Source organism: Solenopsis invicta, unplaced genomic scaffold (assembly GCF_016802725.1).
Source record: "Solenopsis invicta isolate M01_SB unplaced genomic scaffold, UNIL_Sinv_3.0 scaffold_38, whole genome shotgun sequence".
NCBI classification, from domain to species: domain Eukaryota; kingdom Metazoa; phylum Arthropoda; class Insecta; order Hymenoptera; family Formicidae; genus Solenopsis; species Solenopsis invicta.
Window position 1 is genome coordinate 617,474 of NW_024105284.1, and position 19,917 is coordinate 637,390.

The window sequence follows — 19,917 nt, forward strand, 5'->3', positions numbered from 1 at the left end:
ATCTCGTGTGCTTGGAAGTCGCTGACTCGTGTAAAGAGACGCAACGCGTCTCTCGCTAACGCGTTAACTTGACACGAGTCACAACCACGCCTCACTGTATTAGATCGAGTCAGTCAGATTATATTGATGGAACATATTACTTGAACTAAACAAGGAAAGTAAAGCTTACATTATAGATATATAAATAACAAATACATAAATAAAAACAGAGAAATAATGAAACAAACAGAAGTCACGTCGGATAAAAATATAAATAAATTGAGTCAACTATGAAAATTGTGATAAATCAAAAATTGTATTGTACATCATTCAAAAAATTGAATCTCTTCCAATGTTTTCAATAATGCGAGGTACGCGTGATGCAGACATTCCATGTCTGTTTGCAAATTGAGACTATTGTTTTGTAATTGAATATGAAGCATTTCAGATATTATTCGCCTGCTTAAAAACCGTTCATTGTCTAAAATTTTTATGTTCTCCCAATCAAAATCGTGGTTACATTTTAGTCCGTGGTTACATTTTAGTGTGTTCCGCAATAACAGAATGATTATTCGTATTCCAATCAATGTGGTTGCAATGTTCAGTAATTCTCGTTTTTAATTTTCTACTGGTTTGACCTGGCATGACGCATCGCAATCTTTACATATAATTTTATAAATAATATAATAACGAGGGGGTAACCACTCTTGATTTCCAATGTACAACTCGCTAGAAGTCCGTCAAATTTCTCGAAGTCTGATGAAGTGCGGCAAAGTCCGATGAAACCCGGCGTAGTCCGATAAAGTCCAACGTAGTCTGATAAAATTCGATGAAGTCCGACGAAGTTTGTAAAGTTCAGCAAAGTCTGGTGTAATTTAATGAAGTCCGACGTAGTCCGATGAAGTCTGGCAAAGTTCGTGAGGTCCGATAAAGTAGGTCAAAATCCGGCAAAGTCTGATAAAGTCCGGCAAAATCTGGCGTAATCCAATGAAGTCCAACGTAGTCCGATGAAGTCCAACTTAGGTCCAACGTAGTCCGATGAAATTCGATAAAGTCCATGTAGTCCGGTGAAGTCCAGTGAAGTCTTGAAGTCCAAAGTCCGGTGTACACTTATTTTCCGAGTGATTACCCCCTCGTATAATATAATATAATTTTACATATAATTTTTCTTTAAATTCCTAGGAAAAACACTTTAATAATCTTTTGCACTTTAATAACTCTGCTTAATTTACTCAAATTAAAAAAAACCAATTTTACGTTTAAATTGTTTGTAATAGTCTTAAACTTATCTGATATTAAGGGAATATATGGTAACAAAAACCACTGAGCTTTATTATTTATTGTATCAGTAGCCACATTATTATTGTCTGTTTGCTTAAAGTGTACTTTTATAAATTAAAAATTTAAAACGGCTATTAATTGTCTCAAAAATAAATTTAGCAGGATAGCATTGGTTAAAGTGTCTACAGAGTGTCTACAATAAACTAATATTCTTTTTGTGAAATTTTGGGTCAAATAATAAAAAACCAGTAATATAACAAGTTAATGTAATTCTAATATTGTGGAGAATTACATAGACATTATGTGTGACGTACAAGTAAAGTACGGTTATATTGCTATTTCCCGTTTCATTAAGTCAACCGTTTTAACTACATTTCCTAGGCTGAAACATTTCAGCAATACTGCAACAATATTGCATAATATTGTAAAACTTTGAAATGTATTGCGGAAATATTGTATGCTACCTAAAGAAATATTCCCATATAGCACATATAATATTACAGAATACTTCAACAATGTTGTAGCAATATTTACAATATTTCTACAATATTGTGAAATTATTCTGTGATGTATGAGTTATAACCACCAAGTTTACTAAATTTGGATTATCCCATACAATACAAACCATTAAAAGAAACACTGAGATGTAATATTGAATGTTAAAGTGCGAATGTTTTGCCAAAATTGGAGCTATCTTGATTTTCTTTTATTGACAGAGAAGTATATTAAGAAAAAAGTAAGCTGTGACCAAAAAGTAAGATTTCGTATTACTATACTCGTATAAAAATATGCAATTAAAGGTTCCTTGTATCATATTCTATTGTACTAGTTTTAAAAAAATGTTTCAGTAAAAGTCAAAAAAGAAATATTCGATTGTTCCTTGAAACAATAATACAATATCCAACAAAAACATAATTAATATGTGAAACTGTCAGAAATAGGCATGATACAACAAAAAATTAACAAAATTATACAACAAGGCGAAAAGAAATTATTGAAATGTGATGGCTAAAATAGGATAATAAGGCTATTGCTTGGATTTCATATAAATACAAATCTTTTACATTTTGAGTCTATCATGTTGTTTTTATTACTTTTAATCCTTTTTACTTCAGATCTGTCATTAGCAATCTTAAAAAAAAAACTTTGCTCAATTTTAATTAGATCTCTTTTTTTATATTTTTAATGCCATGTTTGATGCGCCATTATAAATTTTGACAATTTCCGAATTCTGATTCCATATTTGTAATTAGCGATTCCAAAAACTTTTATATCAAGTTTTAGGTACCTGGGTCTATTGGTACGCCATGTTAAATCCGTCATTTCAAATTTTAAAAATCTAATTCCATAATTGTAATCAACAACCTCAAAAACTTCTGAATATCAAGTTTCAAGAAATTTGTAAAGAAAAATGTATGCTTCAAAGGATTAAGCAACATTGTCTTCCCCCTACCTGTGGAAGCTGTCAACCATTCTCAGTTGACCACGAAGATCTTTCTTCGTAAGATGATCAAGCATTCTAGCATCAACAAGGCACTCCATGAAAGTGGATCGGTATTGAGGTAGCCCAAGGCTCGGTAACCAGACATTACCTATCCACTCGTGATTCATATCACCAAATGCTAATGTTGTGCGAGAAGTTTTCGGCGCTGACGGGCTTGTAAGCGACACCATCTCCTGAATGGCTAATCTCAGCTTCAATCGATGTAAAGGGTTGCTGTGACAGAAGTATAGAAAACAATTGTAGATACGATGTTGTAACGTTCTAATATACTGTAACCATTATGTTACAAATATAAAATGTAATATTTATTTCAATTCTTTTAAACATAATTTATTCAACATTTTTACAGCGTACCTTATACCAATTTCTCGCTGAATCTCGGTATCGCTAAGAGCACTCATGATAGCACCGCTTTTGACGTTTGCTCGACAAGCCGCAACATACCACGTTGGCATGCCCACCCAAAGCTCCAACCAGGCGACTACCGTTGGTCCGTTCCATAAAGCAAAAGGTGTTCCGGCTTTCATCGCTTCCGCTAAAAGCTCGTGCCGTGAGGAGTCCAACATGCTACCAAACATGCTTGGATTAAAATATTAAATATATATAGAAGATCACAGCAATTATAAATTATTTATCTTTGCATCTGAATCACAACATAATGTGATGTAGATATTATAATATTTATCTCATTATATTATCAATATTTAAACAATAACTGTGTGATACAAATCCTCAAATATAAGAACATCAGGTTGAAATCTAATATAAAATTCTAACTAAAAAAATTTTTTTAAAGAGAATTTATTCGACAGATAATGTAAAAATAATTTTAGCAAAAACTTTCTTATTAAATTATTGCTTAAAAAATTTTATTTGCTATATCTCTTCTATCCGTGAAGTTAAAGATTATATTAAATAGACATATGTTAAAAATATTTTCCATCGATATGTTTTAAGAAAGAACGAAAAAATAGACAGAGCGGTTTGAATTAAAAAGTGTGTGATCTGAAATATCGTTATTAACAGTCGTACGATGATCATTGGAAAGTTGAAATGTCTCGTGTTTTAAAGAGATAAGCCTGTGTGAATAGGTTTTTTCAATTTTTCGCAAACATAACCATTGGATTGCATTATAATATTACTCGTACCTGAAAAAATTATTGCTTTCTATGACTGATAAATATTATGCGCAATAATAACCGCGCGGTACTCTCATTAGCCTTTTGTTTATTTCTTATTGTTTTCTGTTACTATTAAGTGATGGTTATTAATCTCCATCATTCATATTATTATAGCCTAATATTTATACCTTGCAACGCTGTATTTAATTTATATTTTCATCATAATACCCTGCTTATAATTTAAGAAACTCTTTTAAGATAGAACCAATATAGCCTAGATCAATGAAGTGAGCACATATACTTCAATTCTCTGATAAAAAAATTTTACTAAAACGTTTAAAAATTGTTGAAAATGGTATTTCAGCAAAATTGCTAAAAATTTGTTAAAATTTTGCTGTAATTTTACTACAATAATTTTTGAAAATTTTTCAGCAAAATAGTAAAAAGTCACTAAAATTGAACTGACTTTTCTGCGTAAAGTTCGAAAATTTCTCTAAAAATTAGTTAAAACTTTTTTGAAAATTTATTAAAATTTCTTTGGCATCTTTGCTAAAAATGATTTTATTTTTTGTTAAATGTTTACTAAAAATTCTGCAAAATTTCTAACTCTAATTCTTAAAATTAACTAAACTTTTTGCAAAAATTCCTCTGAAAATTTAATATTTCTTATTATAAATAATATTGAAATTTCTCTGATATTTTTACTGAAAAGTTTTTAATTAAATTGTTAAATAGTTGCTAAAACTTTGCTATTTTGTTAAATTAAATTAAAATTTTATTGAAAATTGTTTTGCAAATTACATTTCTTTAATTATATTTTTTGAAGAAATATTGAAATTTCTCTAAATTTTGTTAAAAAATGTTACAAAATATTACTAAAATACACAAATGAAAAGTCGCAAAAGTTGTTTAACTATGAACAATATGTGACATTGCCATTAAATAGAACCTTCTCTTTTTTGAAACAAGATAATTTCATCAAAAAATTTCTTGAAAGCAAGTTTCCAAAATTGGACTCTAAAATGAAAGAAACCAAAATAATTTTAATAGTTTTATTAAAATTACTTTGAATTTGAAACAAATTTAAATTTTTATGACTATTTTTATAATAAAATTGTGCTGAAATTTCATTGAAATTTTATTGAAAAATGTTTCAAAACGTAGACAAATTTCAGAAAATTTTTAATGATGTTCCAATTAATTTTTCGACAAACCTTTTTCATCATAGTTATAATGTTTTTTCGTTACTTTCATTACTCCAGACTATAAATTTTAAACTACCTACTGTGGAGTTTTCACAGTAAAAATGGTTTATTAGAAGAATAAAATACAAGTTGTCAGGACAGAAGCCTCTCTGCGTAAGTTGCGGATAAAGACTGAGGATCCACGGGTTCGCACTTAGGCCCGTGGCTCGCTCGGAAAAGGGTTTCTGGTCGCAAAAAATCTCGGACTGCTCGGAGCCAGTCTTCGGAGTTTTCCACGACCGTTTTCTCTTTTATTGCTATCAAATGCTCTCTCATTGCTATCACATTGCGCACTTGATAATGCAAAAGATGCCTCGCTTGGCAACAACGGAAAATATATATAAGCCTACACTACTAAACTGCAATTTATAAGCCATAGTTTTAAGAAGAAAAAGTTTAGATGAATCAACTATTTATTTAATAGATTGTTGACAAAAATAGTTCTTTGTATTCTGTCAATATGTTAATAAACTTACAAACTTATAAACGTAACATTAGAACATTTTATTGTTTTTTTTTTACTAACATTTTTTGTGAAAAATAGACAAACATAAAATAAAGTGATATTGAGTATGTACATGTGTATTCAATATGAGCTAAGTGATATTTTTTTCTAAAAAATCTTTATTGTACCAATGTAAATATTTGAAAATGTCTAATATTTCAAAATTAGGTAATGAAACAGGAAATGCGAGTCAAACACGATAGTTAGTGCGTCAATAATAAAGTGTCGATTTAGTACATCGATAGCGCAAATACGTAAATAAACATTGGACGCAAATACTTAAATAAGTTTCAACTTTCTTTAAAATCGTTCTCAACAAAAATTTTTTTAATTCAAATAGCGCCGATTCTGTACAACGGCGAGAGCGAAAAAATGGCAAATCATGTGGTTATCTCCATAAAAAGCAATGTCCCACAAGAGACATGTTGGTAAACCAGATGGACATGAGAATCAGGCAGTAGGCTGTGATGAACCGTGGAATTAACAAAGTCATAAAATTAAAAATAAATTAAAAAAAGAAATAATTAAAAGAAAATGTTAAACAACTCACTAGCACTGCCACCTTTAACAAAGACTTTGCGATATGGCAGCGCTAATGAGTTGTTTGACATTTGTATTTTTTTTAATTCTTTCTTTATATTAAATTATTTAGACATATTTACACTTCATTATTGACACACTAACTACCGCGTTTAACTCGCATTTCCTCTGTTTCATAACTTAATTTTAATATGGCTGAGTCTGTTTTGAATTTTGTTTTTTTAATATTTTAAAATAATGTTTAGGAATAATTTTTATTTCTGGTCATCAGTTTTTAATTTTGAACTCAGCAAAAAATTAGAAAAAAATTTAATAAAAAATTAATAACATTCGTGAAAATAACAAAATGTTGTAATTTTTATATACAGTCTGTTTGACAAGAGCGTACGGTTCCGTATTTTATTACTAGATGACGCAGATGTTAAGTTCGGTTTTTTTAATTCTCTGAACAGTTCAGAAGAATGCTTTGCGGTTATTTGGCTTGTTTTGTTTATAACAGAGCAAAATAAACACAATGAGTGTTGTGTATGCAAGTCGTTTTAAAGTAGTGCTTCTTTGCGTAAACATACAAAAGGACCGAAAATGTAATATACAGCTGCTGGCCGCTACATGAAAAAGTCAGAGGGATTTGTTAGAAAGTGGGTGAAACGATATAACGAAACAAAAAAATGTTAATGATCTGCCGGAACGTGGCACTCGGCGCTAAACGACGAAAAAGAATGATAAAACTAGCATCAAGATATTTCAGAAAAATCCTGTATGTTCGTTACAACGAGCAAAGAATCTTTTATTGAAAGAGGGTGTAAAAGTGAGCCTTTATACTATTAGACAACAATTGCTTGATTCCGGATACGGTTGGCGGTCCACAAAGTTAAAGCCTTTTTTGAGCGAAAAACACGTCAAAAAGCGGCTAGAGTGGGCAAAGGCACTACAATGGATTGGGTGTGTGTGAAGCTGGCACATCATTTGGTGGAAAATCACTAAACATTGACAGTTCTGAGTTTATTTTCAATAGTTCTACAGTTCCTGATAGATAAAACAAATAGTTCTGGCCTTTAAAGCGAAAAAAACGCATAGGACAAAGTGAGGTGCCAGGTTCACGCAGCACCTCAGTTTGTCCTACGACATTTTCCAGACCGAATTCTTGTAGGATTTTAAAAGATCTATAGTTCTAGATGAGTTCTAGAAAGAGTTCCAGCGTTTAACATAGTTTTTTTATTTTTTTTAATTCTTTTTTATAAAACATTTATGTTATAATATTATATAATAGAGTTCCGTGTACAAAAAAATATTTTTCCTACAGTTCTCAACATATTAAAGCGCGTTCCAAAGAGTTCCGGGCGATTCCGATATTAGTTAATTAACAAAAAATTAATAACTCCCGAAAAAGTCGATTTTCCGCACATATAGGTGAGGTGCTGGACCTTTTCGAAGAGTTCTGTGTACGAAAAAATATTTTTCCTACAGTTCTCAACATATTGAAGCGCGTTCCGAAGAGTTCCGGTCGATTGCATAATTTATTAGTTAATAATAAATTGTTAACTCCCGCCAAACACGTATTTTGTCATATATGGGTGAGACGCTGGTCTTTATTCGAGAGTTCCGTGTACAAAAAAATATTTTTCCAATAGTTCTTAACGTAACAAAGCGCCTTCCGAAGAGTTCCGGTCGATTGCATAATTTATTAGTTAATAATAAATTGTTAACTCCCGCCAAACACGTATTTTGTCATATATGGGTGAGACGCTGGTCTTTATTCGAGAGTTCCGTGTACAAAAAAATATTTTTCCAATAGTTCTTAACGTAACAAAGCGCCTTCCGAAGAGTTCCGGTCGATTGCATAATTTATTAGTTAATAATAAATTGTTAACTCCCGCCAAACACGTATTTTATCATATATTGGTGAGACGCTGGTCTTTATTCGAGAGTTCCGTGTACAAAAAAATATTTTTCCAATAGTTCTTAACGTAACAAAGCGCCTTCCGAAGAGTTCCGGTCGATTGCATAATTTATTAGTTAATAATAAATTGTGAACTCCCGCCAAACACGTATTTTGTCATATATGGGTGAGACGCTGGTCTTTATTCGAGAGATCCGTGTACAAAAAAATATTTTTCCAATAGTTCTTAACGTAACAAAGCGCCTTCCGAAGAGTTCCGGTCGATTGCATAATTTATTAGTTAATAATAAATTGTTAACTCCCGCCAAACACGTATTTTGTCATATATGGGTGAGACGCTAGTCTTTATTCGAGAGTTCCGTGTACAAAAAAATATTTTTCCAATCGTTCTTAACGTAACAAAGCGCCTTCCGAAGAGTTCCGGTCGATTGCATAATTTATTAGTTAATAATAAATTGGTAACTTCCGCCAAACCCATATTTTGTCATATATGGGTGAGACGCTGGTCTTTATTCGAGAGATCCGTGTACAAAAAAATATTTTTCCAATAGTTCTTAACGTAACAAAGCGCCTTCCGAAGAGTTCCGGTCGATTGCATAATTTATTAGTTAATAATAAATTGTTAACTCCCGCCAAACACGTATTTTGTCATATATGGGTGAGACGCTAGTCTTTATTCGAGAGTTCCGTGTACAAAAAAATATTTTTCCAATCGTTCTTAACGTAACAAAACGCCTTCCGAAGAGTTCCGGTCGATTGCATAATTTATTAGTTAATAATAAATTGGTAACTCCCGCCAAACCCATATTTTGTCATATATGGGTGAGACGCTGGTCTTTATTCGAGAGTTCCGTGTACAAAAAAATATTTTTCCAATAGTTCTTAACGTAACAAAGCGCCTTCCGAAGAGTTCCGGTCGATTGCATAATTTATTATTAACTAATAAATATTATTAACTAATAAATTATGCAATCGACCGGAACTCTTCGGAAGGCGCTTTGTTACGTTAAGAACTATTGGAAAAATATTTTTTTGTACACGGAACTCTCGAATAAAGACCAGCGTCTCGCCCATATATGACAAAATACGTGTTTGGCGGGAGTTAACAATTTATTATTAACTAATAAATTATGCAATCGCCCGGAACTCTTCGGAACGCGCTTTAATATGTTGAGAACTGTAGGAAAAATATTTTTTCGTGCACAGAACTCTTCGAAAAAGTCCAGCACCTCACCTATATGTGCGGAAAATCGACTTTTTCGGGAGTTATTAATTTTTTGTTAATTAACTAATATCGGAATCGCCCGGAACTCTTCGGAACGCGCTTCAGTATGTTGAGAACTGTAGGAAAAATATTTTTTCGTACACAGAACTCTTCGAAAAAGTCCAGCACCTCACCTACCTGTATATGTGCGGAAAATCGGCTTTTTCGGGAGTTATTAATTTTTTGTTAATTAACTAATATCGGAATCGCCCGGAACTCTTCGGAACGCGCTTCAGTATGTTGAGAACTGTAGGAAAAATATTTTTTCGTGCACAGAACTCTTCGAAAAAGTCCAGCACCTCACCTATATGTGCGGAAAATCGACTTTTTCGGGAGTTATTAATTTTTTGTTAATTAACTAATATCGGAATCGCCCGGAACTCTTCGGAACGCGCTTCAGTATGTTGAGAACTGTAGGAAAAATATTTTTTCGTACACAGAACTCTTCGAAAAAGTCCAGCACCTCACCTACCTGTATATGTGCGGAAAATCGGCTTTTTCGGGAGTTATTAATTTTTTGTTAATTAACTAATATCGGAATCGCCCGGAACTCTTTGGAACGCGTTTTAGTATGTTGAGAACTGTAGGAAAAATATATTTTCGTACACGGAACTCTATTATATAGTATTATAACATAAATGTTTTAAAATAATTTAAAAAAAAAAAAATAAATTAACTATGTTAAACGCTGGAACTCTTTCTAGAACTCATCTAGAACTATAGATCTTTTAAAATCCTACAAGAATTCGGTCTGGAAAATGTCGTAGGACAAACTGAGGTGCTGCGTGAACCTGGCACCTCACTTTGTCCTATGCGTTTTTTTCGCTTTAAAGGCCAGAACTATTTGTTTTATCTATCAGGAACTGTAGAACTATTGAAAATAAACTCAGAACTGTCAATGTTTAGTGATTTTCCACCAAATGATGTGCCAGCTTCACACACCCATGGATTGGTCTTCCCAGTTACCTGATGCCAATCCTATCGAAAATGTGTGGGCAATAATGAAGATCAAACTAAAAAAAAGAGGGTTTTTAATTTAAAGCAGCTTCATGTACAGGAAATTTAGAGATCTCTTCCTGAGAAAATGGCTGAAAATCTCGTGAAAGGCATGCCTCGAAGTTGCAAGGTCATAACAGTAGATAACAAAGGAGATTGGACAATTTACTAAGTAAACGCATTTCAATTTATTGAATGCATTAATAGATCCAAATTAAATTTTTAACAAATCTTTTTTTTTTTTTTATAAGGAAAAACAACCTATATGTTCTTGTCAAACAAACTATAAATGTAATTTTATATAGATACCTCTTCTTTTTTCTGCGATCAAAATCACTTTTACTTCCAAGAGTACCAGCTACGCACACACTGTCACCGTAATCTGGATCGGCGGGTGTACTTGCGCCTCCCATGCCTGGTATATCCCCCGGCATTGGCGTATCTTTTCCTTTAATCTATGTAAAGTAATAAAAAGACAAAGGTTATTACAGACAAAACGCTTTATTAACCATTCTGGTCAAATTTCTCTCTCTTTTTTTTTAATAAATTTTATATTCAAGTACACGCAGAAATTTATGAGAATTTGTAGTAAATTTTTCTAAAAACAATGTTCTAATAAAATAAATATACATTAAATAAGTTTGAAGTTTTCTAGATATTCTCGCTGAATTTTTAGGCTTCAAAATTAAAACAATTTAGATGTGAATTTAAGATTAATTTGATTATTTATTTCTTTTTTCTTTTTTATTCATGCAATCACAAAAAATTAATAGCTATTTATTTAAAATATTAGATATTAAATACTGAACAAAAATAAATAATTTTCAAAATCTGCATAAAATTTTATACAACATAAAAATGTCAGTCTTTTATTTTTAAGAAATATAGTTAAAAAAGAGTGTCAGTAAAAAAAAATAAACATGAAGAAAGCGTCAACAGAGTCAAATTAAAGAAAATTAAAGATATATTATTAAAAAAACTGCTCTTATAAAAAAAATACAATTAGGTGTTGACGGTCCATTTCAAAATAACTTTCAAATTGAATACTATCCCTCAATTTAGAGATTTATTTGGAAGTTAACACTCAATTTGAGTGCCATTTCGGACCGCCAATGTTTAGTTGAATGTAATTTTTTTTTTAATAAAAGTAATCTAATAATTTTAATACAGTGTGTTGAAAAAAAGGGTTACATATTTTGACAGCAGGTAGTATTGATCAAAACAAGAAAAAAAGGTCTTATTAACATGGGTCCTAAAACTAATATCTTCAAAGGTACAAGCTATTTTGTTATTTGAACTCTTTGTCATATTTTTATTAGTCGTATCATCTTCAAATCGCGCATTCTAACTTTATTTCTCTTTCCTGATATTTACGTTTGGTTCGCAATAGATACTACAAGTCAAACGACATTGCATGGGCCTTGATGAATGCGTGATTCTCTAAGACGTAGGGCTGAAGAGTGCGTGAGAGTGAATGGTAATCACATAGAGCATCTTTTCTAACGCCGAGTCAGCATTAAAATTTTTTGATTTTGTAAAAAAGGAGTTTTTATTTTGTTATCATACTTTCAGTTTTTTACTTCAATATTTTTTATGGAAGATAAATGATTTAATATTTCATATTTCATATTAAAATAAAAATTGTTTCTTTATCTTTCTTTGTTTATTTTTTATTTTTCAAGACACCTAGAAAAAAGATATCCCCATTGTACCCTCCCATGTGAGAGTGGGGACTCTCCCTTACTCCTTTGTTCATTACATTCTAAAGATGACACGACTAATAAGAAAATGACGAAGAGTTCAAATAACAAAATAGCTTGTATCTTTAAAGATATTAGTTTTAGGACCCATATTAATAAGACCTTTTCTTCTTGTTTTGATCAATACTACCTGCTGTCAAAATATGTAACCCTTTTTTTTCAACACCCTGTATATGGACTATATGACAATCATTTCTATTTTACTAAATAACTTTGTTTATAATCAATATTTTATATTGTAATTGAGACGATTCTATTCGTTAAAGTGTTTTTTAACAGATTCTAAACTCAAAATAATAAAATATTTATTACATAGGACGTAATTTATAAAAATGTGACGCATTGCATAATCGATAGAAGAAAAAAAGTGGTGATAATATAGCTAGTCCAAAATTAATTTGTTAAAAATTAGTTTAGTTTAAAAAAAAAACATACATATTTTGTTACAAAATTATATATTTTTAATTTTACATCATTTAGAATTGTTTTAATTTCAAATTTTCCTGCATTGAAAGACTTGAGAGCCATCGATCATTAGAACTATCATTTTATCTATGTTTAACATTAAACAACATACATAAAATGATATCTTTAATGTTTCCAAACATCGCCATTTAAAGTAACAATCGATTTATCAAAGAAATATTTTGATGTAAAAATTTCGTTTAAAAAACTATAGTAACAAAATCTCATATTATTGTTTAATTCTGCATAATTCAAAGTGTGTACAACCAAATAAAAAATTTAATAACAAAAAAACACTCAAATGTACATACATTCATGTGATAATACGCTCAAGTTTAAAAACAATAAGGCAGTATGTGTAATTAAGTGCTAAAATGTACCTTGAAAAAGTTTAGAAGTGCTCAAAAGTAAAAATGTCTTATAATAATTGTTAGTTATTGTGTAATGGCATATTGGTGCCATTAAAAAATCACGGGCTACTAGTTAAATAATACCATAAACAATTGTTAGAATTCGTCACTTAATAACGAAAATAATGGGAGTAGCCATAATGTCCACAGTAGCCATAATACTCTCTTCTCCTATAATATACATTTTTATATGCGTCCAAAATAAAAACAAAATTTTTAAGTACAAACTTCGTTAAATTTTCCTAAAAGTTTTAAATTTTGTAGACTTTTTAAAATAGTAAACACCCCAAATACGAATTGTAATCCGTGTAATTGAATTGCTCGAAAACTTTAAAAAAAAAAATTATTAAGACATTCATTATCTTCCATATAACACAGAACATTTCAACAATACTACAGTAATATTTTACTCGTTATTGATCATTTCATAACGTTCGTAAATAAGCAAGCTTGTTCTTTGTTTTCATTATTATAGTAATACTGCACCATTTCTACAATATTATAGCAACATTGCAACATTTCAGTAACATTGTAATTTTTCGCAATTTTGCAAAAATGTTACAATGTAATGTATCATCCAAAGAAAGTATTCCAATTATAAAGTGAAATTTTTTGTAATCCCATATTATACGTGAAAATTTTTACATAAAAAGTATTTCTCTTCTGATAAAGTGGATTATTCATAAACAATGTATTAAATATTATTCTAACGGTTTTTCTCTTGTATTAAGAGGACTATTTACATCAAACGCAATGTTCTCTTACATGCGATACGAATAACACGAAAAACAGTCACTGCGTTCTGCCGTGTATTACCATTTGACACTGAGCACTTTGATTCTCATTTATACCAATCATATCAAGCGATTTGATATTGATATAATACTTACAAAAAGAGCTCTTGAGAAACAAGTTACTGATTTTAATAAAATTTTATGGATATGTAGTAGTATTCACTAACACCTTTACTGTAATCAAGCAGTTCGTTGCGGATATTAAGCATTTTCGAGAAAATGACGATTAAATATTCCAGCACCTTTACAGATCACCGTTACAGAAGGACGATTGTTGAGTCAGCGACGTAGCGTCCGGCGTTAGGAAAATCGTCATACTTACAACGGTCTCCGAATAAAACGGTTTTGTTATTGCTTTTTTTTTATAGTTTAGATCTTATAAAAAAACTAAAAGCTGTAACGGTACTATAGGTGTTGGAAATATTTAATCGTTATTTTCTCGAGAACACTTAATATTCACAACTAATTACTTTATTACAATAAAGGTGTGAGTGAATACTAAACACCCATAAAATTTTATTAAAATCGATGACTTGTTTATCAAGGGTTCCTTTTGTTAATATGCGTATCACATTGTTTAGTATAAATTAAATATAGAGTCGTATACAGGGTGTTAATTTGACAATTTAAAGCAATATTTTTAATAACATTCGGTATCATTTCACGAAAGCTTTATCCAGCTTTTAATATTTTTCTTAAGTTATAACAAAAAGAAGAAAGGAATATATTGTTCAAAAAAATGCAATTTTAAAATTTAAGTGTATGCCGTTTTGCAGAAAATAAAATTGTGAAAATTTTCCTTCCGTAATCAAAAAATGACAAATGTAAAGAAAAAAATAGCTAATTTTTTTAATTTCAGATAATTTGTCGAGATTAAATTGTAGTTATTATACAGATGCATTTATTCAGAGCGCCATTATTATTTATTTATTTTTATATTTATTCTAACTCTGCATTTTTAACTAGTTTTATTTAAAAATACATACTTAAAACAGGAACACATTGATTGGCCTATTTCTTTAAATAAAAATTTTATGTAATATCAAAAAATATCCTATTTCTTATTCGTTAGAGTCATAAAAGTCGCTCAAAGATGGACAAAATTTATTTTATCTATCTTCATCTAAAAAATTTAATGTTATTGAAAATTTCTGTAATTTACATTGTAAAACAAAAAATTAACTCTCTAAAATTTTAATATTAAAATATTATAATTATATTCTACGGAGCTAATACTTTATACTACATTAAGAATAATACGGAATTTTTCAAAGATACTTATTTTTTCTTAATGTTATTTATGACATTTGAAATTTCATTTATAATTTAATCAATACAAGTTGTGTTTTACGAAATAATGTACGTATAATGTCTTAGAAATATTTTATCAAATTTTTAAAAAATTTTTCATTTATTTTTAAAATTATCTCCAAAGTATTTGTACATAATTCAAGAAAATTTAAATTAAAAAAAAAACAAGTAATTTAAGTTTTTTTTAAATGTAATTTTTTTGTACGTATAACCATTTAAATCAGTTGAAATAATAATACATTTTGTTATAATTTATAAAATGTTAACTAATTTATGTTATAACAATTTGATTATTTTACAATATACAGGGTGGAGAAAAAGTACAAGAACGGCAAAATATCTCGAAAACTAAGCATTTTAGAAGTGTGTTAGATAAAAGTTGTAGGGTTTCAAAAGATCTATTTATTGATCTTATTAGTTTGACTATGGATGGCGTCGCCAAGGTCAGATCAAAATCACATTAACTTTTTTAAATGGGACACCCTATTTTTGATTCCTGAATTTAATAGCGGGTGTCAAGAACTTTCCAAAACGCTATAAATAAGTTTATTTTCGTTAAATACTTTCCGAGTTGTAAGGCTTGGTAGCTACTATAACTTTCAAGCGTCATAACTCGAAAAGTACTTAATAAAAAATAACTTCTTTATAGTGTTTTAAAAAGTTATAGAATGTTAGAGTATCGGTAGTTCCATAATTAAGAAGTATTGGTACTTCCCTAACATTCTACATTTTTTATTGCATTTTCTTGTAGTCAATTTCGAGAACTTTTCAAAACACTATAAAGAAGTTACTTTTCTTTAAATACTTTTCGAGTTATGAGGCTTCAAAGTTACAGTACATTGTAGTTTTTCAAACCCTACAGTTTTGAAACCCTACAACTTTTATCTGAAACTTTTCTAAAATGCTTAGTTTTCGAGATATTTCGCCATTCCGGTACCTTTTCTCCACCCTGTGTACTGATAAAAATGTTTATACCATAATTACATAAGATTTAAAATTATTTATTTTTCTTTCCTCACTAAAACATAATTCCCTGAAAGTATATCTTGCATAAGCTAATCCTAGACAAAAGTTTTTATATTAATTTTCTGTGAAAGCAACCAAAAAACTTTGCCTTTGGTTAGAATTAATTTGAAGACTTTTCACACTTACAATTAGTGTACAAAAGCCGAATTAAGTTTGTTGAGATTAATATAATACAAACATTATAGATACATAACAATTATATTTTATTTCAATTGTATGTTGTATTGATATAATATAACTCGAGGGGATAACCACTCGGAAAATAAGTGTACACCGGACTTCGGACTTCACTGGACTTCACCGGACTACATGGACTTCATCGGACTTTATCGGACTTCGCGGACTTCATCGGACTACGTTGGACTACGTTGGACTTCATCGGGCTACGCCAGACTTCACGGACTTCGCTGGACTTCATCGGACTACATCGAACTTCATCAGACTACGTTTGACTTCATCGGACTACGGCGGACTTTGAGAAATTCAACAAAATTCAACGGACTTCTAACGGGTTGTACACCGGAATTCAAGAGTGGTTATCCTCTCGATATAACTATTATTTTCTATAAGTGGGAAATTACAATTAACATGGACGTTACATGTAACGTACATGTTATATTGCTTGTAATTTTTTATTGCATCAATATTGCTGTTATATAATTGCGTTTGTTGAGTTAAAATCTTTGTAAAGAAGCATATTCTTATAAAAACTCACAGATTTTTATATTTGAGATAATAAAAAAGAATAAATACGAATAAAAGAGGAAAAATCTTTCACCTTTTCTTTTTTGCTGAAAAATCTGCCGAGACTACTCTTAATGCCTTTCTTTTTCTGCGCAGCCGCGACCGCGGCCGCTGTGGCAGGACTCATGGTTGACTGTATGTGCAGATGTGACGTCGACAGTTGTCCGATGGGTAGTCCAACGCTGGAGAAATTGTTCTTGTGCAGACTGTCCTGGCTGCTGTGACGTGAGGACAATGGGGAAGGGGGAGTTCCAGAATTGAGTGCGCCGTTGTTATGCTGCCCATGCCTGCTGCATGGAGCGCTAATCTAGTTTCTATTTCTATTCTAATTGATGCTACTACACTCTAGCTTGCATAAAAATATTATCTTTTTTCCATACAGCAGAGCTCCATATCTCGTAGCTGCATTGCAAAAACATTACAACCTTGCATATTACAATGCAATGTTTTGGAAATATTATTAAATTATAAATAAGCAATATAAATTTAATTATGTTGCAGCAATATTTTAAATACGTTACAAAAATAAACTGTTAAGATTATATAAAAGTATATAATATTTACGTATGCGTTTATATTTTCAAGCTTATATGCAATTTTATACAAAAGTTTTATATAGCATGTAAGCTTAAGTCTATCACGATAAGTCATGTGATGTTACTTTTAAAAATGCTCAGTAACAACAATTTTCGCAATTAAAGAACTTTCGAATCAAAATACAATTCAATTTTATAACTTGTACTGACAAAAATGTTTTAATATTAAATTTTAATGTAATTTAAGGCACTCTAAAAATTACAGCGTTATTTAAATCACAAACAATTTGTGGGACAACACGTGTATACAAAGGCAAAAAATGAAGAAAACAATTAGAGAAATATAAATTTACAATTGTACTATTAATAATGTATTAATACAATATAATATTAACGATATAATATTATAGTAATATAGTTTATATAATACGTATTATAATATTAAGTTGCTAGGAAAATAATGTCGGTTTTTATATTATTTAACTTTGCAACTTGTTTTTGGAACAAATATTCCTTTTAATATATTCATCTTATAAACCATTTTAAAGTGCAGATTTAGCTCTATATTTCTTTGCTATTAATTTTATTTTTACTATTATTTTATGTCCAATATTATTTACAGAATTTATGATGGAAAAAAAGCAATTGCGAGCGATATTCTCATATAAGTTTAAACTAGGCCAGCAGAGGCAAATTGTAACATCAATAGCGCACTCTGTCAAGGAACCGCAAACAAACATACAGTGCAACGTTGGTTTCAAAAATTTTGGGATAGAGATGAGAACCATGAAAATGAAGAAGGTCGTGGACAATTTTTTTTTATTTTTGTTCAATTTATGCGGCACCCATTTATCGAGTTTTTTTTATTTTCCAAATTGCCTGAGGTGGTCCAGAATTGTTGAAGGACTTACGTCTAACTTTACAAGCTCTCGAATCGTTGTGCGTGGATCTGCCTCGACTAACACCTTCAATTCATCGTTGTCAATTGTCAATGGACGTCCACGATTTTCTTCATCTTTAAGGCTCTCATCTCTATTCCAAAATTTTTGAAACCAACGTTGCATCGTACGTTCGTTTGCGCTAGCTGAATGCACTATTGATATTACAAATCGCCTTTGATGCTTTATGGCCTAGTTTAAACTCAAATAAAAATATTACTTTTTTTCCATCATGAATTCTGTAAATAATATTGGACACAAAATAATAATAAAAATAAAACCAATAACAGAGAAATATAAAGCAAAATCTGCGCTGTAAAATGGTATATAAAATAAATATATTATACTTAAAAAAATATTTATTCCAAAAACAAGTCAGAAAGTTTAATAATATAAAAGCTAACATTATGTTCCTATCAACTTAATACGTTATGAAATAGCGCATTATAAATTTATGTACACAATTATCTTCTTAATTTTTGATATGTACGTAAAAATCTCATAAATTGCTTATTCATACTAAAAACATCTTAACATAATATACAATGTTAAAAATATATTACATTAAAATATTGATACAATATTATTTGTATTAAATTGCAATATATCTAAAAGCGGACTTTCTACCGCTATAATGTTATAATATTTTGCAACGTTTTTACAATGTTGCAATAAAATATTTCTGTGCAATGTTTTTGCAATTTTTTTTATACTGTATGGATAATACTTTTTTCTCTCTCTATAATACTTTGCTACTCTGGTTATTATTCTAGTTTATACGTTTTCTGTATAATATTATTTTACACGTGTAATTTAGCAATTAATATTATCATACATAAGTTATTACAACAAATATGTATGTTTCTTGTAATGTTTCGTATTTTATATATTCGTATAAAATAATAATAAAATAATAATAGTAAACACTAACAGTAACATAATGTTATAATTTTACACCTAACAAAAATGTAATGTACCTATAACAGTATATTTCATTCATGTTGTCGAGTGAGAAATTATAATATTAATCTTATGTTACTGTTAATTGATGTTTACTAATAATAAGTACATAAGTGTGTGTGGGTGATATTCACTAAAAAGAATCAATTTTAAATTTGCCAAATAATTTTTTATTGTAAAGTTAACTAATTTTGAGACACCTATATTATTAAATTTGTTTTATAAAAAAGAAATTTTTTTTTCTCAAATAAACTACGCTCAAGAAAAGAAATAGATTCAAATAAATTGTGATGGCTTATATGAAGTACGTATATGATTATCAAATTTAAATCTTTATAGGACGAGAAGCCATTTTAATGATAGTGAACTGAATAATATTTTGAAGTACGAAATATAATAGAATATAATAAATTTTACTCAAGAAAAAACAGTAAAAGTTTAAAAACTCAAACATTTTAGTCTAATTTCAGCAAGATTGCAACATTTCAACTACTGCAGAAACATTGCAAAGTTATTATAGTATTGCTGGAATGTTCTGGTCCAGCTTTGATCACGGGATCCCAGTACCAACTTAAAGTATGCCTGCACGGAACGCAGTGTAACAACCTTAAAGACGTGTTCTAACAAAAGTGAGGATAA

At 29.9% G+C, this 19,917-nt stretch overlaps 1 protein-coding gene across 21 annotated transcripts in view; it reads right to left on the reverse strand.

Moving 5' to 3' along the window:
• The window catches only part of LOC120356744 (liprin-alpha-1-like), a 226,234-nt gene that overhangs the window by 36,035 nt on the left and 170,282 nt on the right, over nt 1-19,917 (reverse strand). For 15 of the 21 annotated variants that reach the window (XM_039459413.1, XM_039459394.1, XM_039459396.1 and 12 more), the window contains 4 exons: nt 16,879-17,134; nt 10,644-10,789; nt 3,119-3,331; nt 2,714-2,977 (listed from right to left, as the gene is read on the reverse strand). In XM_039459413.1, the coding sequence (XP_039315347.1) occupies nt 2,714-2,977; nt 3,119-3,331; nt 10,644-10,789; nt 16,879-17,134 (879 nt within the window). The remainder of the gene's footprint in view (nt 1-2,713; nt 2,978-3,118; nt 3,332-10,643; nt 10,790-16,878; nt 17,135-19,917) is intronic. The other 6 variants (XM_039459411.1, XM_039459406.1, XM_039459409.1 and 3 more) reach the window with 3 other exon arrangements.